The sequence below is a fragment of the Prionailurus bengalensis genome, chromosome E2 (assembly GCF_016509475.1).
Source record: "Prionailurus bengalensis isolate Pbe53 chromosome E2, Fcat_Pben_1.1_paternal_pri, whole genome shotgun sequence".
NCBI classification, from domain to species: domain Eukaryota; kingdom Metazoa; phylum Chordata; class Mammalia; order Carnivora; family Felidae; genus Prionailurus; species Prionailurus bengalensis.
In genome coordinates this window covers 1,356,625-1,381,342 of record NC_057352.1, presented here as the reverse complement: position 1 = coordinate 1,381,342, position 24,718 = coordinate 1,356,625, and the positions used below count along the sequence as shown (strand labels likewise).

Here is a 24,718-nt window from a genome sequence, read left to right as displayed (position 1 = left end):
GAGATCTTAGTGTCCCAAACCTTTACTTCATAGTCTGGTATCCTCTTTGCCCACGTGTTCCTATATTGGCGAACACTATAGACGCTGTCCTTTTCCAAAATGACATTTGGTAAGTGGCTCTCCTTTTATTACTGTTTTTAAGTTTATTTATTTTGAGAGAGATAGAGCATGAGAAGAGGAGACGCAGAGAAAGGGAGCGAGAGAGAGAATCCCAAGCAGGCTTCGCCCTGTCAGCACAGTTGTCTCTTCTTTTAAATACTCGCCAGATTCCTAAAAGGAATTAAATGTGGCTAAGGATAGGGAGTAACAGATATTATGGATACAAACCCGTGTTCCTCAGTGAGTTGGACACAATCACTACCTATACGTCCAACAGAGAGATTTTCTGTGGGAACCAACAACAGAGTTCACCTTTGTCCTCCTGCTCTACGGCAGTCTAACACTTTGTTTCCTCTCTGTCCTGTCCCTGTGCGGAGTCTTTTTCTTTTGTTCCTGACCCAGCGTACTGAAACTCACAAAGCTGACTCTAACGTTTCGGGCTAGAGGCATTTGAAAAGAAAGAAGATAAACTATTAGGCTCCACGTTTTGTGTCTGCACGACTCTGTGGAATGGACTGAGTCACTGGGAGCATCTGAAATAATACTTCTAGAATCCGAGAAAATACTAAGCTTCAAGGAGTCCGAAATAACTTCTCTAAACACCTAGGTGATCAGTTGCACACGACACTCCTCAGAAATCTAAGAGCAGCCCCTTAAAGGAGCGAGGCCCCTCCCCCGCCCTTGGGAGACGGAGACACCACCTCTCAGCACCTCTCCCTTCTAGTCTGCGGGTGAGGGGCGCCGCCCCGCCCCAGGGCTTTTCGTGCTGTGAGAACTACACTACCCAGAGGACGCTGCGCCGGGCGTCGTCGTCGTTTAGCCAATAGAGGCTCACGAGAAGGGCAATCCCGTGTGTTCCCATCGTGTCGGGGCGGGACTTCCGGCGTCCTCCTCGTGGCGGTAGTTTTGGCTGCTCTGAGCTGTATGTGCTGTGTCCCGGACTCCTGAGGTCGGGTGGAGACTGAGGGGACCGAGAAGGCGCGAGGGGAGGCGCTGTCCCCGCCGCGCAGACTGGCGTCCGCGACTCCTCAACGCCGCCCGGGCTGCCCCGCGCCGGGGCGGGGACGGGGACCGCTGGCCCGGGTGTCCGCTCCGCCCAGAGTCAGATGGCGGCGACCGCGCGCAGGGACCCGGCTCAGGTAAACGCGCGCCCCCCGGGCCCTCTCCCCCCGCCCCAGACCCTCCAGGCCCGAGCGCGGGGCGCCTGCTCGCGTCCCTGCGGCCCAGGTACCGGTGTCCGGGCCGGGGAGGCGCTCGCGTGTGGGGACCCTGTGTCTGAGCGCTGGCACGACAGAGTGCGGGAGCGGGCTGCAGGGGAGGGGCCGACTGGTGCAGGGCTGCAGGGGGCGCCGAGGGGGAGGAATTGGGGGGTGTGGGGTCCTCCCTCTGCCCTCAGGGGAACAGAGGGTGTGCGGCGGGGTCACGGGGGGGACTGGCAGGTGGCCATCAGAGGCTGGGAGCCATTGAGAATTGTGAACAGGAAAGGCCTCACCTGAATTAGCCTTTTAAAAAAGTTTTTACAAGGTGCTAAGGGGACCAGACCGGAGGAAGGATGATAATAGGAAGCACAGGGAGGACTTGGTCCCTGTCCAAGGTCATACAGTTGTAAGACTCGGCTCTGGGGACTGAGGATCAGAGAGACTGTAGTTATCCCAGGTCACCTGGCTCCAGGGCCGGGCAGGGGTGCAGGGTAGCCCGGAGCCCATGGAGCCCTGCCATGGTCACCTGCCTCTCCGAACTTTCCTCTTCACACAGACCGTTATCAGTACAGAAGCACTTATGAACCCTGCAGAGGTGAGTGAGTGGATGGTGTTCCAGAACCTCACTGGTCCTGATTCCTCTCTTTATCTCTGTGATTGTGGTGTCCTGACACTCTTCATTTGTCATTCTTCCAGGCCTGGGGACTGGGAGCAGGTTCTAAGCCCAGGGTCCTCAGACCAGGCTGGGGGTTCTGTGGAGTGGTTCCTGTTGCTGGCAGCCAATAGAATGAGGTGTGGAGGATGGTTGCCCGAGTATAGTACCAGTGTCTGCAGGCCTTTGGAGGGGAGACTGAGCTGAACAAGGGTAGCTCAGTGTCCTTTCTCATGGGAACAGAGAGCACAGGGGCAGGAGTCAGACCTGGGATGGCCCCCTGAGAAGTTGGGTGTCTACTCTGGAGATGGTGGGAACAGTGGGAGCTTTGGAGCAGAGGAGGGATCTGTTCAAGCTCTTATGCTTTCTGCGGCTGCAGCACAGAGAACAGACTGGGCGAGTGAGCGAAGTGGCAGGAAGACCAGGGAGGAGGGTACTGCAGTAGTCCAGTGAGCGCTGATGATGTGGACCAGTGCGGTGGCCTTGGAGGGGGTAGAGATGGCTGGATTCTGAACCAGGTTTTTTCAGTAGACCTGTGATTTTCTGATTTTGAAGGTGAGAGAGAAGAAAGTAGAAGGGTTTCTTAAGAGGGTCCCACCCTCCTGACCTAATCAAAATCTGATCACCACCCCAAAAGGCCCCACCTCCAAATCTCCAAATTCCATCATACTGGGGGTTAGGGCTCCAAACATACCACTTTTGGGAGAATGCGTACATTCGGTCCGTAACACAGTGGGTCACATTGAGGAGGGGTAATCCCAGTCATGACGATGTTAATAGTAGCCTCGGAAGGGGTGAGTGAGGTCAGAGGCTGGGTCTCGTGCTTGGTCACCTAGTTGGGGGGTGCAGACCAGTGTCTGCGTGTGGGTCAGTGAAAGAGAGGAGTGGTGGGAACAGTGCGGGAGAGTGGATGACCTGATGGGAGCAAGGCTTCTGAGAGGTGGGTGCACATGAGATGATGCAGGAGTGTGGGAGTAATGGAGGCAACATGGTGGTGAGGCCAGGACTGCTGCTTACTCACTGCTCTGGGGTCCCCAGGACTTTGTTGTGACCTTGGTGTGCCTGGGGACTTTCGGTCGGGCAGCTGGATTAGCTCGGGGGCCAAGTGCTCATGTATGGAGGATCTCTGGACCTGGGGTGGAAAGGCTCTGGGACTGGCTCTGGATGAGGGTTGGACAGAGAGAAGAAGGCTTGACCGGTGAGAGCCGATCAAGTGCAGCATGAGTGGAGGAGGGTCATGAGTGCTGAGATCCACAAGTGGTTCCGTGTGGCTGCGGTTGAAGCGAGGAGCTGTCAGGCAGGGAGACCTACGGAGCAGGACTCTGGGCTGCCTCTGGCAGTGGGGACCATTGGAGGTGTGCTGCTGTAGTTCTGGAACGTGTTTGAATTTGCCAGACTCTATGCCATGGAAGAAGGATGGGGAGGGCCTGTGGTACAGAGCAGGGAGAACTAGGAGAGAGTGGGAAGTGAAGGCCCGAGGGCCCTGGCCTTGAGAACATAAGAGAGAAATGGGAGCCCACACCCTTGGTTACGTCTGGGACATCTGATCTGGAGAATTGCTTAACGAGAGAGCGTGTCCCTCTTGGGGAACTTGGCAGGGCGGTCTCAGAGAAGGCCTGGCCTGGTGAGTGGCAGCTGCTGGAAGGGGCCTGACATCAGAGTTTTGGTATCGTCTACCTGCCCACCTGCCTGTCGTTGCTGTGGGTGGACATGGTGATCAAAGGGACCAGAAGGAGACAGTGTGCATCAGATGCCCCAGGGCCTGGTATCTTCTCTGAGATGGGGACGTGGGGAGGTGGGTGAGCAGGGGAAGGATGAGTGGGTGGATGAACTTGGGAATCCTAGGGGAGAAGCTGATTATGGAATGAACTGTCCCCACTCTGGCAGAGTTGTGTGACTTTCGAGGATGTGGCCGTGTACTTCTCCCAAGAGGAGTGGGGGCTCCTTGATGAGGCTCAGAGGTTCCTGTACCACGACGTGATGCTGGAGACCTTTGCACTTACAACATCCCTGGGTAAGGCCTTCATCTTACTCTCAGTGTTGTGAGCTGCTCTTTCTCCCTCTCCCAGAGCTAAACCTTGGCCTCTGCTAACTTCCCCACTTCCTTGGCATGTGTGCTGTGGGTGCCAGTGCTAAGCTATGTTCACTGCCCCAAGCGGTGCCCTCAGCAAGCCGCCCTAATACCTGCTACCCCACCGTGTGCAGGGAAGGGTCTGGGAATCTGGGAGTCCCACAGTCACCCGAATGGATCTCACATTGCTCACCCTCTCCCTGGTGGGATGACTGTGTCCAGATTCGTGGCATCTTGTGCCCCAGTTTCTGCCTCCTCCTTTTTTTTTTTTTTTTAATTGAGATATAATTGACATGCGACATATTGGTTTTAGGCATACAGTGTAATGGTTTGATACTTGTATATGTTGTAGAATGCTTACTACATTATGTGTAATGAATGTAATATTTTATAAATATTTTATTTAATGAACACAGATATTTTTTCCTTGTGATGAGAACTTTTAAAGATTTCCTTATGATTGCCTATATCAGGAATTATAAACATCATCATGGTCCCTACTTATGTGGTCCTTAGACCTTTCTTGAAAGACCGTCCTTTGAGATTTTAATTGCAGTGTTCCTTTCTGTGGTCCGATATTTCCTAGTTGCTCTGGGCTGGTGCTGACCCCTCACCTGTCCTGTCTTTCCCTAAGGACTTGCCTCACTCAGGTCCTACGTAGTTCTCCAACTGGGAGTCTGAGGAGGGTGCTGGCTGCTTCGCAGGGTGGACTTGGCCCGGCGGTCTCAGAGAAGGCCTGGCCTGGTGAGTGGCAGCTGCTGGAAGGGGCCTGACATCAGGGCTGTGTTTAAAGTATACCAGGAACCCGCCCTGTGTTCACCAGCGTCTCGGTGCAGGTGCCACTGGACACATCATTTCTCCACCTTTTTTCTGCATACTCTACGCTTTTCTGACTCTGAGTCACATTTCATCTGTGACTTCCATTCCTGGCTGCCCCGGCTTTCTGACCTCCATCACTTGTTCCTCTCCACCACGTGGTCTGCAGTTCTCCTGTACGTAATGTGTTGTGACATGTGCACATATCCTTAAATTGTCCTTGAACACCAGATACTCAGTTCCACTGGTATTTCCCTGGGCCTGGGCAGAACCATCGTTCTCAGTAGCGTGGACTTGTCCCCAGACAACAAGTTCCTGCTGAAGGCTGTTGGCACAGGAGTGAATTAGTGATCCTGCCTCCCCTCCCTGTGTGGCACCCCCTACTTGTGCCCTTTGTCCCAAAAGGTCTCCCTCATTCTGTCATCTTTAGAGGCCCAGTACTGCAAAGCAGCCCTCCCTTCAAATTGGTGCCCCATTCTGAAATTATACCCGTGGATTCTGTCTTTGGTTTGAATGTATATTTTTGACACACATTTTTGATGGGACTTCCCTCTCTTCCTCAGAGGTAAAGTATACTTTATCAGCATTTCTCTGCTTTCAGATTGTTGGTGTGGAGCAGAGAATGAGGAAGTACCTTCTGAGCAGAGTGTTTCTGTAGAAAGAGTGTCACAGGTCAGGACTTCTAAGACAGGTTTGTCAATCCAGAAGACTCACCTCTGTGAGAATTGTGTCCCAGTCTTGAAAGACAATTTGCAACCTGCTGAGCTCCGAGCAGCATATTCTGGGCAGAAATCATACTTGGGTGGGGCGACCAGAGGCTTCTGGTTTGGTGCAAACCTTCACCAGTATCAAAAGCATGACAGTGGAGAGAAAATGTTCAAAATGGATATGGACAGTGCCTTGTTAGTGACGAGCTGCAGATTCCACGTGTCAGCGAGGCCCTTTGCCAGTGGGGAAGGTGGAAAGGACTTTCTAGCTCCCTCAGGCCTTCTCCAGCACCTGGATATACCCAATAGCGAGAAGCCCCAGAGCAGCATTGAGTGTGGGGAGCCCTTTACCAGCGGAATAAGTCACAAGTGGATCAAATGCAGGAGAGCTTTCAGCAACATTCACACTCTTGACCACCAGAGATTCCACGATGGAGAAGGTCTTGAAGAATGTAGCAAATGTGGAAAAGATGTCCGCTGTAAATACAGACCTTTTCAGCACCAGAAAATTCACACCGAGGAAAGATCTTACAAGTGTAGTGAATGTGGGAGGTTCTTTAGTCGCAAAACCCATCTCATTCGACACTGGAGAGTTCACACTGGAGCAAAGCCTTATGAGTGCATAGAATGTGGCAGATCTTTCAGCCAGAAATCTGACCTCATTCAACACCAAAGAGTTCATACTGGAGAGAGGCCGTACGAGTGCAGTGAATGTGGGAAGTCCTTTATCCAAAAATCTATCCTTATTAAACACCTGAGAGTTCATACTAACGAAAGGCCTTACAAATGCATTGAATGTGGGAAATCATTTACCCAAAGTTCTGGCCTTCTTCGCCACAAGAGAGCTCACGCTAGAGCAAGGCCTTATGAATGCACTGAATGTGGGAAATCATTTAGTTGTAAAACCCACCTCATGAGACACTGGAGAGTTCACACTGGAGTAAGGCCTTATGATTGCATTGAATGTGGGAAATCTTTTAGTGAGAAATCTGTCCTCATTCAACACCAAAGAGTTCACACTGGAGAAAGGCCTTATGAGTGCAGTGAATGTGGGAAATCTTTTAGCCAGAAATCTGTCCTCATTCAACACCAAAGAGTTCACACGGGAGAAAAGCCGTATGAATGCAGTGAATGTGGGAAATCCTTCAGCCGTAAAACCCACCTTGTTCGACACCAGACAGTTCACTCTGGAGCAAAGCCTTATGAGTGCAATGAGTGTGGGAAATCCTTTAGCCAGAGCTCTGGCCTCCTTCGACATAGGAGAGCTCACCTGCAGTGAATGAGAAATCCTTTAGCTGCAAACTGAGCTCAGTTAACACCAAAGAGTTCACACAAAGCGAAACAGATGCAGAGAATGTGCCCTTTCCTTACTTAGTTTAATTGTGGTGGAGGAAAGCCTCTTGAGCCATCTGCCTGAACTGAATTTTATAGATCTGAAAACATCTACAGACTGGAGATTTCCCTGTGAGTTTCAGTTATGTGGGAAGCATGTACAACCTGTCCAAGCTCCTTGCCAGGTTGATGTCACTGCCAGTTTCAGTGGCAGCAGCCACTTCAGCTCTACCACGTGACCAGTCCCCACAGTGTGCATCAGTCACCTTGGTCTGCTTGTCAAAGCTGACCTCTGCTCTCCCATGTGCTAGAGGAAATCAAGAGTATCCTGAGCCTTATGAGATCTTCATTCCCTTCTCTCTTGACAAGTTAGCACATGGACTTGACCCTCTGTTGGCCTCTAGAACACTATCTGGGTTCTGCTGATGGCCTGCGCAGAAGAACTAGCTTTTTGAGAGATCTAACTGGTCTCAGGGAGTGCTCTTGATGAGGTTTTCCAGCTTCCAAGTCATCGAACCGGAAACTGTCGCACAGCTTTGGCTGGTTTGTGCAATAATAAAGGCCTTTCTGTTTAAGCACCTTTAATCTTAGAAACTCTGTCCACAGTGTAGGGTAGCTTGAAGGACTCCCAACTTGAAGCGGAAAGTTGTGAGGGGATGCAAACGTTGGGTGCCTCAGAGGGGACAGTGTGATGGTGGAGTGTAGTGCTCTCCAGTTGTATCATAGTCTGCGTTGCTGCCAGGACCTCCTAGGAAAGACTGCTCTGTGGTCCTGAGTTTTTGCCTGGATGCCAGAGGTCACCCCGAGAAAGGGGCAGTTGTGACAACACCTGTGCTTTTGGAGACAACATGAATTTTTCCTTGTTCGTGGGATACCTCAGTGCCCAGCAGTGCTGAGGAAAATCAGCCCCAGGTCCTGCAGAGGAGCTGTGCACCCTGATACCCAGAGCTCAGTAGGCCAGTGTCGCTGGCTGTAAGACTGCAGGGGCAAGGGAACCCATAATTGGCACAGAAACACTATCAACAGAGCGTGGGGGAGACTGCCGCAGGGTACATGGAGTGCGCCTCTCCCGGGTGTGCACCCACAGGTGTTTCGGTGACTGACTGCAGGCTGCGAGTGTACAGAAATCTCAGGATCTCCAGGTGGGTTTATCTTGTGTAGCTGAAGTCACTGGCAGACCAGGGGTTTCGTGGGTTCCTGTAGCCAATCTGAGCTGTTAACCTCAAGGCCGTTGCTGTACAGGCAACAGAAGAAGGCAGGGGAGAAGGGAGATCCTGTACTCTGGGGATATGGCTATTGTGACCCAGCTAGCATTCCACCACCTTACTCTGGTGGAAATGGCTTTCACTGTTGGCCAGTATTAACTGCCACTGAGGAAAGGCTGACCCTCAGGCATGAGTGAGACAGTAGAGTCAATACAGAGTTCCCAGACCTGATGTTCTGAAGGGTGGGAGATTTGGATTTTTATTGTGAACCACTTCTGAAAGCTGTATTAAGTCAAGGCATAATAAACATAGACTAAATTGAACGTATTTAAAGCATTACAACATGGTAAGTTTTGACCTGTGTACACTTAGGAAACCGTCCCTGTTAGCAGTGATAATGAGCATGCCTGTCACCTGCATGTTTTCCTTTCTCCCTTTTATAATCTCTCTCTGGCCCTCCAGGCAACCATTGATTTGCATTCTTTTAAAATTGATTGCATTTTTTGGGGCACCTGGGTGGCTCGGTCGGTTAAGCATCCTACTTCGGCTCAGGTCATGATCTCACGGTCCGTGAGTTAAAGCCCCGCGTAGGGCTCTGTGCTGACCTCTCAGAGCCTGGAGCCTGTTTCAGATTCTGTGTCTCCCTCTCTCTCTGCCCCTCCCCTGTTCATGCTCTGTCTCTCTGTCTCAAAAATAAATAAACGTTTAAAAAAATAATAAAATAAAATTGATTGCATTTTCTAGAATTTATGATTAACCATAAAGTGTTTGCTCTTTTTTTCTGTTTTCTTGATGCTGCGCTGAGAATCCTAAATGGCTCCTGTATGAATCATTTATTCTAATTTCTGAGTAGCTTTCTCTTTGATGTGTCATCAGCTGCATTTATCCATTCATCTGTTGATGGATATTTGGATTATTTCCAGTGTTGAGTTTTTGCAGATAAAGCTGGTGTAAACATTTGTTTATAATTCTTTATATGGATATGTGTTTCATTTCTCCTATTTTAATGACTCCTAGTGCACTGCCTGAGTCATGGGGTAGGTAAATATTTAACTCCTTTTTAAAAATTGCCAAGCAGTGATCTAAAATGATTGTGTCTTTTTGCATTTCCACCAGCAGCGTGTGAGACTTCCAACTCCTTCGCACCCTTGTCAGTGCCTGGTAAGATTGACTTTTTAATTTCACCTTCTTAAAATAAGTATTGTTACCTCATTTGTTTTCATTGTATTTCCCTAAGGATTTATGGTGTTGAGCATTATTTCATGTGTTTGCTGTTTATCTTTTTTAGTAAACTGCCTCTTCTTACCTGTGGACTATTTTCTCTCTTATGAAATTTGGTTATTTTCTGTTTAGTAACAAATAAGATGAAACAAAACAGACTTAGGTTGGACTATTCCTTGTTCCTCAGTAATGTAGGCAACTTCTTTGCTGCATGGAATAGTTGTTTTTGAATACTGGAAGAATATTCTGTCATTTTTTCTTTATGGGTATTCTTTTTGGGGGGATATGCACAAGGTAGTGGCCACCTATACGATTTATTAGCATACTTTCCATCACTTTTTAAAATATTTATTTTATTTTTGTATTTTTAATATATTCTCGAGAGAGAGCTCATGCACATGTACAGGGGAGGGGCAGAGAGAGAGTGGGGACAGAGGATCTGAAGCGGGCTCTCTGCTGACGGCCGGCTGACGGCAGAGCGCCCCGTGGGAGGCTCAAACTCACGGACCGCAAGATCATGACCTGGGCTGAAGTGGGACGCCTAACTGACTGAGCCACCCAGGCGCCCCTCCGTCACTTTTCTAGGCGTAGACATTCCATATATTGTCAATAATATGATAAATTAAGCCTTAGTTTCTAGCATTTGCTGACTATCTTGGTATAAGTTCTCCCACGATGACCAATTTCAAACTGCCGACATGATGACCCCAAACGGGGCTGGGAAAAGTTGGCAGTAGCACGCCATTCTATTTCTACCCTATTGATAGAGTACCCACAGATGGCCTCCAGACCGTATGTGATACGAAAACAGTAAAGTGATCAGGGAGTGACACTATTTGAGTATTTGTGACTTTAGGTTTGGCTGATGTATAATTGACTAAAATGCGCATGTTTAAAATGTGTATTTGGACGTTTTGATTCATAAAAACAAAAGCTTCCTTGTGCGCTTTTAAAATTCATTCTCCTCCTCTCTCTCTAAAAAAAGGGAAAAAAAAAGATAAACCAGGGGTACCTGGGTGGCTCAGTTGGTTGAGTGGCCAACTCTTGATTTCAGCTCAGGTCGTGATCCCAGGGTCATGGGATTGAGCCCCTCATTGGGCTCTGTGCCGAGCTTGAAGCCTGCTTAAGATTCTCTCTCTCCGCACCGCCCCCCCCGCCCCTCTCCCCAACTCACATGTGCATGCTCTTTCTCTCTCCCTCTCTCTCTAAAATGAAATAAATTAATTAAAGATAATCTTCCCAACATAGAATTACTAATACAGGGACATATTCAACCCTTTTTAATGGCTACTTTCAAATATACACAGAATGGAAAAGATTATGGACCCTTAGTCTTCCATCATTATTTAGGGTCATTCTTGTTTCATCTCCCTTCATGTATATCAGTGAGTTATTTTACCCACTAAACCCAGACATCATGGTGGGGTTTTTTGTTTTGTTTGTATTATTATTTTTTTTTAATTTTTTTTTCAACGTTTATTTATTTTTGGGACAGAGAGAGACAGAGCATGAACGGGGGAGGGGCAGAGAGAGAGGGAGACACAGAATCGGAAACAGGCTCCAGCCTCTGAGCCATCAGCCCAGAGCCTGACGCGGGGCTCGAACTCACGGACCGCGAGATCGTGACCTGGCTGAAGTCGGACGCTTAACCGACTGCGCCACCCAGGCGCCCCTTGTTTGTTTTTAATGTTTGTTTATTTCCGAGAGAGAGAGGGGCAGACTGTGGGCAGGGGAGGGACAGAGAGAGAGACAGAATCCGAAGCAGGCTCCAGGCTCCGAGCTGTCAGCACAGAGCCCCACATGGGGCTCAAACTCACAAACCGTGACATCATGACCTGAGCTGAAGTTGGACTCTTTTTTTTTTTTTTTTAATTTTTTTTTTTTTAACGTTTATTTATTTTTGAGACAGAGAGAGAGCATGAACGGGGGAGGGGTCAGAGAGAGAGGGAGACACAGAATCTGAAACGGGCTCCAGGCTCTGAGTGGTCAGCACAGAGCCCGAAGCAGGGCTCGAACTCACGGACCGTGAGATCATGACCTGAGCCGAAGTCAGCAGCCCGGTTTGGAAGGAACAGCTCCCTCCTCTGTCACTGCAGGTCTGACAGTGCGCTGATGGGAGCACAGCAGGTGCCTGTACAGTCATCCCTGTTTCCTTAAGGCCTGGGCCACAGTCCTCCACGGGTATGGGGGGTGCTTTTAGAGGGCACACGGACATGTCTTCACGTGGCATGGGTGGGCACTCCTGCAGCCAGCCCTCTCCGTTCTCGTTCCCCCGATTGGCCTCAGGAGAAAGTCTGGGTTTAGTGCTGAGTCTGCGTACCCCTCTACACATTACTAATTTCCCTTTCTGCAAGCCGGGAGCAGTCCCGAGGAGGCCCCATGAGCTTGCTGGGACGTAGTAGCATTCTTTTGATTTTATTGTTGTGTTTTCATGGCAACTTACTCTTTATGGCAAGGAAAAATTTTTCCCATTTACCAGAGCTCTGGAAAGAATATAATAATTTAGGAAAAATAAAATATGTGTCACTTTAAAGAGATAAATTAGTAAACACAAAACAAAATAAAACAACAGCCAGAGCTAACATGTCCTAAACACTGACCACGTGCCTGTCCTGTTCCAGGCCCTGGGATGTCTCACTCAGTTTTTTCTCCCCATATCTGCTGCTCAACAAAGTAAGCAAAATGTGCCCGCTGCAGGGAGTGCCTCACAAAGCTGAGCTCACTCACAGTAGGTGACCTGCCTACTTGGTGGCAGCTGTCCTCTGGCTTTGATGGTCAGGATTCTTTAGGACTATTGGAAATGTTTTTGGAAATGTTGGGGAGTGGACGATACTTGGCGTCTGGGTAAATGTGCTTATTTTATTCAGTATAGAGGAGTTTGCCTTTTTCAGAATTTCATATAAATTGAGTCCTTTCTTAGGTGGTTTCTTTTATACGGCACAATTGTTTTTTGATGTTTATCTCTGCTGTGTCAAGAATAGTCAAATGTAGGGGCGCCTGGGTGGCGCAGTCGGTTAAGCGTCCGACTTCAGCCAGGTCACGATCTCGCGGTCTGGGAGTTCGAGCCCCGCGTCAGGCTCTGGGCTGATGGCTCAGAGCCTGGAGTCTGTTTCCGATTCTGTGTGTCCCTCTCTCTCTGCCCCTCCCCCGTTCATGCTCTGTCTCTCTCTGTCCCAAAAATAAATAAACGTTGAAAAAAAAATTAAAAAAAAAAAAAAAAAAAAAGAATAGTCAAATGTTGCTTTTCTTTTAAAAAAATTTTTAATGTTTATTTTCGAGAGGGAAGGAGAGTGTGAGTGGGCGAGGGGCAGAGAGAGGGAGACACAATCTGAAGCAGGCTCCAGGCTCAGCTGTCAGCACAGAGCCCGACGCGGGGCTCGAACCCACGAACCGCGAGATCATGCCATGAGCCGAAGTTGGACGCTCAATCGACTGAGCCGCCCAGGCGCCTCGGTATTGCTTTTCTTTTGAGTCGTGTAGCGTATAGGTCGATATTTTGTACTCTGCGGATATCATGCCATTTGTGCATTTGTCTGTTCATTAGCATTTGGATTGTTTTCAGTTCCTGGCTCTTAAGATAAAGCTACCACAGACATTTATGTGAAGTCTTCATGGAAATATGTCTCATTTCTTTTGAGTTCATACCTAGGAGTATCGTGCCTAAGTCAGAGGGTAGTTGGATATTTGGGGGTTTTTTAGGAAGCTGCCGGCTGTGTTCTAAAGCAGGTATGTAATTTCACGCCCCCACCAGTAGCGTGAGTGTCTTTTCCCTATAACCTCATCAATATTTGGTATAATTAGTCTTTTTAACAACATTAGCCATTCTAATGTTTCTTGAATCCTTGTTAAAGGGAAGAGGGGGAGAGAAGCCCAGGGCTTGTTAGGCTTCTTTGATTTTGAGAGAGAACTTTTCCTCCACCAGGAAGGAGGACCCCTCACCTGCTGGGGCCACGAGAGGTGGCCAGCATTGGGATCCTAGAGTGCCCATTCCTGCCGCTTGGGCCACAGCATTCGGCGGACCTTTGATGTCTCCTCATGTTCCCTCTGCAGGCTGGGTGGATTGTCCTCCCTCTTTGCTGACCAAACACATTGAACTTGACAATGTCCACTCGAGCTTTGCTCCCTGTGAAGGTGTGGAGACTTGTACTCACAGCTTCCCAGCGGGCACTGAGTGTCCCTGTAGCTCGTGTTTCTGTGTATATGTTTTGTGGTCTTTTGCGTGTGTGGTTTGCAGTGGAATGTGTAGGAGCATTTCACTAAAGCGGACTGTTCTCCTTCCCCTCAGATAGCATTCTGTACCCGAATTTTCCAAGTTTCTCTGGAGATACGCATACTCAGCATCACTGTGAAGGCTAAAGGAGTGAATTTCGGTGATAAAGTTTATCCAAGAGGAGTGACGCTGTTGTATTAATCATTATTTTCTGTACATTTTGATATTTTTATGTCTTAAATAACCTTTTGGCTGGGGCTGGCCAATTCTTGGTGATACCAGAGGGCCCAGTCGGGAGCGCGTCTCTGCTGTGCAAACGGACCAGTCTAGAGCCACACCTCCTCCGTGTGGCCCACATACCCCACCAGGCAGTATTCCTCAGCCTGGATCACTCCAGGACCAGGTGCCAGGCAAGTAGGGACCACCCCTGGGGCCTGAAGCCTGCTGAGGTAACTCCAGCCAGCCAGTCCTAACCTGCTCCCCTGGCCCTGCCCTCGCCTTCTCAGAAACCCCGGGAAAGTCTTCTGGCCCAGGTTCTCCCCTGGCTCGTGCTTCTTGACCCAAACCTGGTCTTCCTTCTGTGGCTCTGCCTGGCTCTTCCTTCAGTGGTGCTGACCTCTATCACTACTCGGGCACCTTTGTACACGGAACAGGTACAGTGAGGGCCGTGGCTGCCCGCCCGGACATCCCAGGCTGCAGATGCTTCCCTCGGGAGGGCGCAGCTAGCCGCCGCCACTGCTGCTTTCTGTGCCTGCCGTGTGCCGCCGTGACGTTCCAACCTGAACCGTAAGAGAACCTTGGAGGCGCGCGGCTCTGGGGTCCGCTTGTGTCCTAGGTGCTGGGTCCAGGTTGGCGGTGGCTGTAGTTCCCTAGGTTGGCGCCTTACCTTGAACATCATGGTCCGCTGGGCCAAACCTCATTTGACCCTGAGTTCCTGGCAGTGACCTGGGGTATTTGGGTGTCTGGCAAAGGCTCCCACAAGGAAGCGAGGACAGGCTTCCTCCAGTGGGGCTGTGTTGGGGTTGAGTCTGCTCAGCCTGCCCACCGGTGCTGAGGTCTGCAGAGGGCTCCTGGGCTTGCCCTTCTCAAGGGCATTCCTTGCGGGGAGTCTGGGTATTGGTCCCCATGAGCTATAGATCTGCTTTCAACCAGGCGTGGGTCCCTGGGATTTGCAGGGGTCTGCCGGGGCTCCCTAGCACCGAGGGCTGCCCTCCTCATGGGAAGCCAGAGGTAAATGTTTCAAAGGCACATCCCTTGTTGCTTGCTTTACTGTTGTCACGATCCGTCCCCCAACCAAGTAGGATATAAGGGATCCCATCCTTGGACACTTGTGACTCCTGTTAAATTTTCAAAAGGTAAAAAGAAAAACCAGCACTCCCCCTTAAGCACCTGAGGCTTCTCTGCTCGTTAGAGACGACAGATGTCCCTGTCACTGCTGGGGCCCTTGTAGGTGCCGCTGCCTGGTAACGAGCTAGGAGTCTCCGTAAGCCAGAGGTCCCCGAGTCAGGATGCTGCCCACATTGCTCTTTTGCATGTAGACCCCCGGCCCCTCTGAGGGCGACTGGGACCACCAGGAGCTGGGCCGATAGACACCCAAAAGGGAAAAAAAGAAAACACTGGGGACATACAGGAGACAAAAGGGGAAATGGGGTGGGGAGTATAGACAGCTGCCTAGAGACAAAGTCATTCTAAAAGATTTTGCCTAAGGAAAAAAAAATGAGGGGGCACCCGGATGGCTCAGTCCGTTAAGCATCTGACTCTTGTTCTCAGCTCAGGGCTTGATCTCAGGGTTGTGAGTTCAAGCCCTGCATTGTGTTTGTTCTGTGCTGGGTGTGAAGCCTACTTAAAAAGAAAATGGGGAGACGAGCTGTCCAGGGGAGAGTTGGCCTGGGAGCACCAGGCCCCTTAGCTTACCCCCATGCCCCCTTTTTTCTTGTAAGCCCGAGACACAAAGTAAAGAAGTCACCTTCACGTAACTCAAAGCGTGAATCAGAGGTAGAGACAAAGGAAAGAGGAGTAAAGATTGCTCTTGAGGCAGCTGCAAGCCCGAGTTCGGGGGACTCAACCCTACGTGCTGAGCAGATGCCAGGACTAGTAGCAAACAGTGCCAGCCCTCAGTGACTTGTTTAAGAAACACACCCTGAGATAACGGGGAAAGAGAGTAATAATGTATACATATGTTTAATACTCTAACATTCGTATATAATAAGTTGTGTGTTCATATATGTTATAGCAAAGTGCTGCAATGTGACCCCATTTAAGAATTAAAAACCTCAAAAAAAAATTAAAAATCCAGAATTTATACACTAACAAATTTCTGTAACAAAAAGGTAAAAAAAGAGACTGATTGGGTTTTGTGCCTATAAAACCTAGATTCTTTTTTTTTTTTAATGCTTTTTATTTTTGAGAGAGACAAAAAGAGTGTGAACAGGGGAAGGGCAGAGAGAGAGAGGGAGACACAGAATCCGAAGCAGGCTCCAGGCTCTAAGCTGTCAGCACAGAGCCCGACGCGGGGCTCAAACCCACAAACCGTGAGATCATGACCTGAGCCGAAGTTGGACATTTAACCCACTGAGCCACCCAGGTGCCCCATAAAACCTAGGTTCTAAAGGTACTTTAACATTTGCTAAAATGTACCAAATGACAACTCCATGGACTTAATTGATACTGTTACTTAAGAATATTCTGGTTACATCTGAGGATCCCACTAAATTTAAACATTGTGCCCTTTGTCGCCTTAGAAAGTAAATAAACAAACAAAAAGTAAATAAACATAAAATTGGAGGAAAAGCGAGTATGCCTTGGTAGCCTTGCCTCAATTTCCCATGACGGACCCATTGCTTTAAAATCGGGTATGGATGCTCTGACAAAATAATGAATTAAAGCCTTTAACAGTTCCAAATTGACTTGATGAAAGGAGATGCCATAATGCCTATTTGGAATATTACCATGGCCCAATGTAAGTTAAAATAAGACCTTCAAATGTTAAAACTTACTGTGTGAAGACTAGTTGATAAGGGGGTGGTTTCCCTACTGTTCCACCACTTGACAGCCCAATTTTGCTTTTTCTGGATTCTGGAAATAACCGGGTTCCTCATGATTAATTTCTACGGCCGGGATGCTGTGGTCCCATCCATGAAGGCCCCACGCCCAATATTATTAAAATTACTGATTCTGTTCAATCAGTAACTGATCAGTATTTTGTGCTTGTCGATTTGGCTGACGTGTTCTGTTTATTTCAGCCTATTTTAACCGCCTCTCAAACGCAGTTTGTTTCCACTTGCAACGGGGACACAAGACTCTTTTCCCAGTTCACACACGGGCTACAATGACAGCTTTGCCATCAGTCTGCACACGTCCACCTTTCTCCAAAAGCACAGGTGTGACACTACATTGATGCTGTCCTCCTCCAAGGAGACTCACTTGACACACTTATTGAGGACATGGAAGTCCAGCGTCGTTTAGTCCTTTGGGTTCTAGTGCTGACATACTCCTCGTTACAGATCTCACTTCCAAATTCAGATCAGCAGGCATTCCTGCTGCCGCCCTCGTAAACTCGTTTCCTTAGAGGCTTTGGCAGCCTCGCGCCTCCTGGGGTCTAATACTTTGGATGGGCATTAGTTGTTCGAGGGCTTCTGACACAAGAAACCCCCTCTCCACCTTGTGCCGTACACCATTAAAACCACAACAGGGTAGTGGGGGAAGCCACAAGTGACTGGCTATGTGCCGGGCCGTTCTGGAAGTGGAGGCTCACATAGACCCTGAGCTTGTGACCCTCCACACCCAGTTGCCGTTGCATTTTGGGTCATCGAAACACCACCCCACAGGCTCCTCTGTTTGTATGTGAACACCAGGAGGCCATGTTCCTCAGCCTCGGTCATCCCAGGGCCAGTCCGCCTGGCAACTCAAAGACCACCCTTATGATTCAGAACCCGCCAAAATTAGGCAGACTAGTCATTCCTAAGGTGTTCACCCTGCCATGCCTTATGTTTTCTTCAGAAACCCCCAGTAGAGTCTTCTGGCCTAGGCTCTCCCTGGGCTCCTACTTCTGTTTTATGACTCAAATCTGGTGTTCCTTCTGTGAATGCACGCCCTGCCTCCCACTTCTAAGTGAGTTGTGAGGGACATGAGCGTTTTCTTTCAGTGGCATTGACCTCTCGTGTCATCACTTATACATTATGCTTTTAGACCTGGCACAGAACTACTGTCAATAGGTATTTTAATAATCTCTATAGAGTTAATGAAATTACAGTTAAAATTCTTAAATTTTTTTTTTCCCCAGGGGAGTTGAAAAGCTTACTTGGAAACTAGTATTAAAAATAAGCATATGGCCAAGAAGAGTCAAGACATGTAACAAGGGCTAATCATATATTTTCTGTGGTTTGTTATTATGACAGGATATTATATTTATATCCATTAAGGCAGAACAGATTCTTGGGTCCTACTAAATGTACCCCTACCCCTTCCCACCTCCCCGCCAATCTAAAAACTCCTTTATTCCTACGTAGAGATAAGGGAACATATTGAACTTATACCAGAGTATCCTGAGGAGTAAACTGAGATACTTGAAGAAACTAGTGATAATAGAAGCAGAAGATTAAAGCATTTTAATACTTTCTTGCAGGAAACATTGTTCTTATATACTTTTTAATGTTTATTTATTTTGAGAGAGAGATTCCCAAGCAGGCTCCATGCTGTCAGAGCCCAATGTGGGGCTTGATCTCATGAACTGTGAGATCATTACCTGAGCTGAAATCAAGAGTGGGACACTTAACCAACTGAGCCACCAAGGCACCCCTGTTCTTATATTTTCTTCTAGAAAAGTTTCAGACGTCTAGAAATGTCATAATAATACTTCAGTGAACACCAATATGCCCTTGAACACCCATCACCTAGTGTTTACACATTAGTAACATGCTCACTCCCATCTAGCACCCCACAATACTTTTATGTTTATCATCTAAGCATCATAGCAACCGTGTTGCTATCAAGTTTAGGAAATTTAACATCGATAAATGGTATCGAATAAACACTTCCATTTTTACCAATTGCTAGAGATATTTCCGTTGTAATCTTTTCTGATCCATGATCCATTCTAGAGTCATAGATTTTGTTATGTATCTCAGCCTCTTTCAATTTGGAGCACTTCAACCTTTGTCTTTCATGGAACTGCCTTTTTGAAAATTAATGGTTATGGGGCGCCTGGGTGGCTCAGTCGGTTAAGAGTCCATCTTGGGCTCAGGTCATGATCTTGCGGTTCGTGAGTTCAAGCCCCTTGTCGGGCTTTGTGCTGACAGCTCAGAGCCTAGAGCCTGCTTCAAATTCTGTGTCTCCATCTCTCTGCCCCTCTTCCACTCACGTTCTGTCTCTCTCAAAAATAAATAAATGTTAAAAAAAATTTTTTCAAAGGTACAGAAAGAGTACCATAAAGCCATCTAAATAATAGTCCAGAAGGGACATCATTGAGGACCAGACTAAATGAAATGAGGCCAAAGAAAAGACACTCATGTTCTAAATTTCTATTATTTTCCTACTTTTAATCATGTTTTGTAACATCTCCTTTTCATCCTGAGATGCCATGAAAGTATGGTGTCCACAGGACCCGAGACGACTTGAGTCCAACCATTCTATACAAGCTTCACAGAGACTCTTGAAAAATCAAGGTTATATGAAATGATTTTGGGAGAAGGACATTAAGTGAAGCAGCCAGAACTGCAGCCAGTGGAGAGAAGAGAGAAAAAAGGGAGAAAACCATGCTGGCCAAGAGTGAGTCTCACAGAAGAAAGAGCTCATGAAAATGGTCTGACTCTTACAGAATAAAAGAGTGGAAGAAAAATAGGAATGCTACACACCACGGAGAGTACTATTGACACATATATACTGATTCAGTGACGTCTTCAGTCAACTGAATAAATAATAAAAGTGAGATTCTAGTGATTGATAACACGGTTATCAAAAGAAGATTCAAATACAGAGACCAACAAGACTTTAAAGGAGGAAGAGTAAAGGTCAAGTGAAATATCCTGATTCCAGGATGGAGAATGTGAACAAAAGACCAGAGGTGGACAGATGAGGAAACAGACTGAACAAACAGATGACCGTCCACAACAGCAAAAGACCTCAGCAGTCAACACAGAGCAGAAGATGGATGTAAAATGGACACATCCCGTGTGATTCTTAGAAGGAATGAAGTATACAGAGGAAACCCTCCTACTAAAGGCTTCTTTTCTGAGGACTGATTCTGAGAGAGCTTAGGTGAGGAGCATTAAGGAGGAGAGAATAGGTTCAGAAAGAAAAGTTGCAGAAGAATTGAGACACACGAGAATCGGCACAGCCGCAGCCTCCTTAAGGGGGTTACAGTAGCATCACTATCTTTACTAGAGTTTGTGATCCCACGTACCAGAGCTCTGACATCAGTCACCCTCATGAAAGCTGTTTCTCATGCACACTTCACAAATCGCCCAGTCCCACCTAGCTCAGCACCAGGTTTATGTGGCCCCTTTCCCTTCCAGCCATCCCAATCCCACTGGAGCACAGGGAACATTGCAGGGACGCATATATGGAGTTTCTGACTGGATCGCAACCACGAGCAAACCCAACTTTGAAATTCCACTCTTCTGTTCAAATATTGTGTGATGCCCCATGACTGTTCTGAAGGTATCATCAAACAGCTAGCTTACTTCTGCAGTTGTGTTTGGAATTTATTTGAGGGCATCCAAGTGGCACCAAACACTTCTGGACTCGGTGGCAGCAACTTGAGACCCAAGTGACTTAAGAGTCTTCTCCTAGTGAAACTGCAGGGGGTGGGGTGGGGGGGAGAAGCTTTATCGTAAATGTATTCCTAAAGTCTTTACTAGCCCATGCAAGAATGAGAGGGGAGAATAGGATCTCATGTTTTTAGGAGTTTGTGTATTTAATCAAATAAAGCTGAGAATATATTTAATGACCATGTTGTTTCAAATGATTCTAAAAGGAGAGAAGGGTAGAGACAGGAAATTTAGCAGGACTTAAAAGAAAGAGAGGTTTGTTTGTTTTTGTGAGAAAAATACCCACTTCTATTCTGCTGTTATGGGATGTGTACTGCAAAGTAGAAGTGAGAATACCTCCCTTTTTTTGTGCCTAGCTGTTGGCTAAATTACAAATAATTTTATGGGGCACCTGGGGGGTTTTGTCAGTTAAGCATCCCGACTCTTGATTTCTGTTCAGGTCATGATCTCACGGTTCTTGAGATGGCGCCGTGCGTCAGGCTCTGCGCTGACCGCACAGAGCCTGCTTGGGATTCTCTGTCTCCCTCTCCCTCTGCCCCTCCTCCTCTCATGTATGAGCACTCTCTCAAATAAATAAACAGTTAGAAAAAAATAAAAATGGTCAGGCTCACCCTGTCTTGTTCCTGACTCTGTTCTCAATCCGACTTGTCCATAAAGTGCTTAAATATATGGGAGGAAAGATGAATTTATAAATGGACAATATTCAGAGACCTACATTCTAACATCTGTAGTGACCTGACCAGTGTATGGAAATCGTTTCTTTTGCACAGTGGGCAAAGTGGAGCCTAAAGAGAAAGGAGCACGAGAGGACCGAGGGTGGGGGGCATACAGCAGTCAGTGCACTGAGACTCACCAGCCACGACTGGGTGCAGCAGAGTGAGCCAACCAAAAGGCAGAAGGATGAAGACAGCGAGGTAATGGAGACAAATGTGCTTACCTGGATGAGGACGCTCTGGGTGACTTTGGTCTCAGCAGAGCATTTGGGGGACAGGTTTTTGCTGTGAATGTGGAGAACGTCCTGCATACGTCTGTACAAGATGAACACCACAGAGCCGCTAGCCCAGACCATCAGGCCCAAACGCAACACATCAGTGGGAAAAAAGAACACTAAATACAATATGTATATGTTTCTGTTAATAAGTGTCAAAAGACCAGCACACCAGGTCTGTTCTCTGTGATTGACTTTCCCTTGCGTCTGTAATACACAAAGGAACATACTATTTACCAGCATGTGGAGGGTCCAGCAGACAATAATGGAAAACCTAAGTTCGAGCTTTGGCCTCGAACTTCATCCGCTAGGGTATGCTAGGGCTAATTGTGTAATTTCCTTTTCAGACTGCTTTCCCTTCTCCAAGAGAAGTTCTTTTAAGGACCACAGGTATCCATCACTGTGTGATGATCCTTTAATCACATCCAGGGTTCAAACAAAGAGCAGTAAATGTCTACATTTTGATGACTGTCACTCAAGTACATAGCGGGTGCCTGTGATCAGAGAACTTACCAAGTGTCGTATCCCTCGTCACACACATGGAGGTGACAATAGTATGACTCCTGCTGATCCTTAAAGCGGAGTCTGAAATTCTAACTACAGAATTACCATCTAGTAACTAGATGCCCTCCTTGCCAACCAGTGACACTGATGATCACACCAACTGAAATAGGAGGAGTCAGAGACAGACGTAGGATTTCTTAGCTGCCGCTGTGTTCAGAAGTGTGGTTCATGCCTCAGAAAATGTCCTATCTCTATGTGTGGAAGCGTGTGTCAATACCAGTACCCACCCTGATAAGCAGAGTTACTTTGCAGACGTTACATGTTGTTACTCCAATGCAGAGACCTTTTCTTCTGAGCCTCCGTCTCAGACTGGTATACAGAGAGTCATCCACAGTGTTGCCTTTTTTTTTTTTTTTTTTTTAAAGGAGTCTGGACCTGTGGTCTGTGGTGACAGTCACAACAATCAGAGGATGGGTGGTGGGGAATCAGTAAATCCCTGAGGCATAATTTGAAATTCTCTGATCTCACCTCACATTATCCAATCACCTGGTACAGTGACGGCAGTGCCTGTCTGGGAAGTTGAGAATAACTCTGGAAAGCTTTTTGTCTGTTCTGTCAATTAGCAGGGACAATTCACAGTGGTTAATGCCCTCCCGAGAAGGGAAAGACATTAGTGAGAGAAACTTTCCTGTGATCTGTGGAGACTGACAATCTGTCCCCAGAGGGGGGGCAATGAATAGTGAGATCTAGGTCAGGAGATGCTGCGGACCGAGGAGAGAGTCTGAGTGGACCATGTCCTTCCATGATAAAGTTTGTTCCAAATTTATCATTAATATTAACCATTCTTTGGACCTCAGAGAAGCATCCTTATTCATGATGTGAATAACAGAGAAATAACATCTTACAAAAGAACCAGAAAATGAGTTGTTGATAAGGGGAAAAAGGAAAAATGGGGAGAGTATGGGATTGATTTCAAGAAAAGAGCCTCAAGCATCAAAAATACTAGAGTGGCTGTAGAAGATACTAGAAGGCTGGGAAGTGACCATAAGCGTTCGCGGGCTGTGCTAACACCACTGCCACAGGAGTTGTAGGTAGAAGCCTATTGGCAGTAGGCGGCCTGCAATGAGAGAGAGAATGGAATGACAGGGTGCAGGAAACCACTCTGGGTTACTAAAGGAAAAGACCTAAAAATCTCTTCCTCTCCCTCGACCCCTCCCATACAACTAATTGAAGTGCACCAGAAGGGCAGAGAGAAAAAAAAAAAAAAAATGGCCAACTCTCTCAACTCGCCAGTCGACATTACCAGTCAACGTATGAGTCAGAGCATGTCAGTCTTTTGGTTAAAACCCGGCAGCGTTTCTCAGTTCTTCTGAGAAAAGGCAGAATGCTTGCAGAGGCCTGGAGAGCCTCGCGGGACCTGGCCCCGTGTTGCCCTGTGTCCGCTTCCCCGACCAGCTCCTTCCGCGCTCCCGGTCCCGTGGGCACGGGCTGCCGGGTCCGCCGAACACACTAGCGCCCGGTGCCTCTGCTTTGATCACACCTCCTCAGCTGCCCACCCGAGCACCCCCTCCTCTCTTTTCAAGTCTTCGCTCCTATCAATGAGGCCTCCCCTTACCACCCTACTGAGTAGCTCGTCCTGTCCCCACCCCCGCGCTACTCTCTAACTGGTCGGGGCCGGTTTCTGGTTTCCTTCTGTGGTCTTTCTCACACACTGAGAAGAATGGGCAACCTGTTAGGTGCTTCACAGAGTTGAGTGAACAGTGCCTAAAGGTTTCTCCACTTCCTTCTGGGTCCTCTCGAACACTGGCAATTCCTTCTCCTCTCCCCCTCGTTCTTCTCCTCTTCAAACCTGTTACTGTACGTGGTTCCCAGAAACAAAAGATTACTCTAGTTGGGAGATGCGACCCTCAAGTTGGCCGCAAACGCAGCCCTACCTTGTTCTCAGCGTCCATCCCCCCTGCCCAGACCTCACTGCCCTCCCCTCCCCTGTCCTCTCCATCTGGCCCTTTCAGGCCTTGTGGTTATGCTTGCCCTCGCTGCTCCCGCCTCCGCTCTCTCTGGACAAATTAGTACTGATTAACAGGGTATAGCAATTGAAACACTTCACAAACTTTCTTCGGAGACAACCTCAAGTCCCTGTACAGGCAAGGTCAGTGCAGTTACAGATGACACGAGTCACTTCCCAACAAGGGGCTGACCTCCTGGAGGCCCGAACCTTTACCGTGAGGGTAAAATGCCCCCTTTCCGTATGTGCCCTGTGACCATGATGGCCACTGTCCCTCCCAAGGAAATGATGTAATTTGGTAAATAGATTTTCTTTTTTGGCAAAACATGGAAATAGAATACTTATTAGAAAACCTAATATACCTGAAACTAATATAATACTGTATGTTAATTATACTGGAATTAAAAAAGAAAACCTAATAAATACCATGTGGAAATTTAATTATCTTGCTTCTCCTGAGGTTATAATATGAGCCCTGATAATTATGGATAAGAAGCATGTTTTCTGAGGGTTCCTGAAATGTTCAATCTTTCTCACCTTCCTGTCCCAGGGGTGCCTGATATTAACCTCTGTCTTGTCTTCTATTGCTGCATCTGGAGTCTTCTTCCTAAGTAAATACATTGAACTCAGTGTTTTCATCTTCTTACATGTAAGACATGTAAGAACGTGCTCAGCTCATAACTTCTGAGTATACACCTATCATCTCATGACAGGTAAATGATTCATTGTGCGTGTGCGTGTGCATGTTGTAAATGGGGGAATGAGTTCCCTTGTGGGAACTTTAAGAATCACTCAAACAGGGATGCAGAAATTACACTCACGGAGGCATATGCAATAAAGGGTTTGTTATATCACATATCCTAGACAAGGGAGACCCCATACCCCACTCAAGGAGCCATATTGGGAGTGTGCCCAGGCATAGGGCTCAAGCAAGTATGTGGG

The 24,718-nt window shown here is 47.7% G+C and overlaps 1 protein-coding gene across 2 annotated transcripts; it reads left to right on the top strand.

Moving 5' to 3' along the window:
* The first annotated feature begins 968 nt into the window (after positions 1-968).
* Positions 969-20,455, top strand: LOC122493692 (zinc finger protein 530-like). Of its 2 annotated transcripts, none has more exons than XM_043598211.1 (5): positions 969-1,238; positions 3,838-3,964; positions 5,439-8,018; positions 9,198-9,242; positions 19,086-20,455. In XM_043598211.1, exons 1-3 carry the CDS (start codon positions 1,206-1,208, stop codon positions 6,821-6,823), a joined length of 1,545 nt encoding a protein of 514 aa, XP_043454146.1. In that variant the 5' UTR covers positions 969-1,205; the 3' UTR covers positions 6,824-8,018; positions 9,198-9,242; positions 19,086-20,455. The 2 variants fall into 2 exon arrangements, with proteins under 2 accessions (XP_043454146.1, XP_043454147.1); XM_043598212.1 differs by having other exon boundaries at positions 982-1,238; positions 9,201-9,242.
* The last annotated feature ends 4,263 nt before the right edge of the window (positions 20,456-24,718 follow it).

Bases quoted from the DNA above. Each gene is read 5' to 3' on its own strand.
- LOC122493692 (XM_043598211.1), top strand. From the start codon at position 1,206: ATGGCGGCGACCGCGCGCAGGGACCCGGCTCAG. The intron at 1,239-3,837 runs GTAAACGCGCGC...CCACTCTGGCAG, and splicing joins CGCGCAGGGACCCGGCTCAG to AGTTGTGTGACTTTCGAGGA. The intron at 3,965-5,438 runs GTAAGGCCTTCA...CTCTGCTTTCAG, and splicing joins TGCACTTACAACATCCCTGG to ATTGTTGGTGTGGAGCAGAG.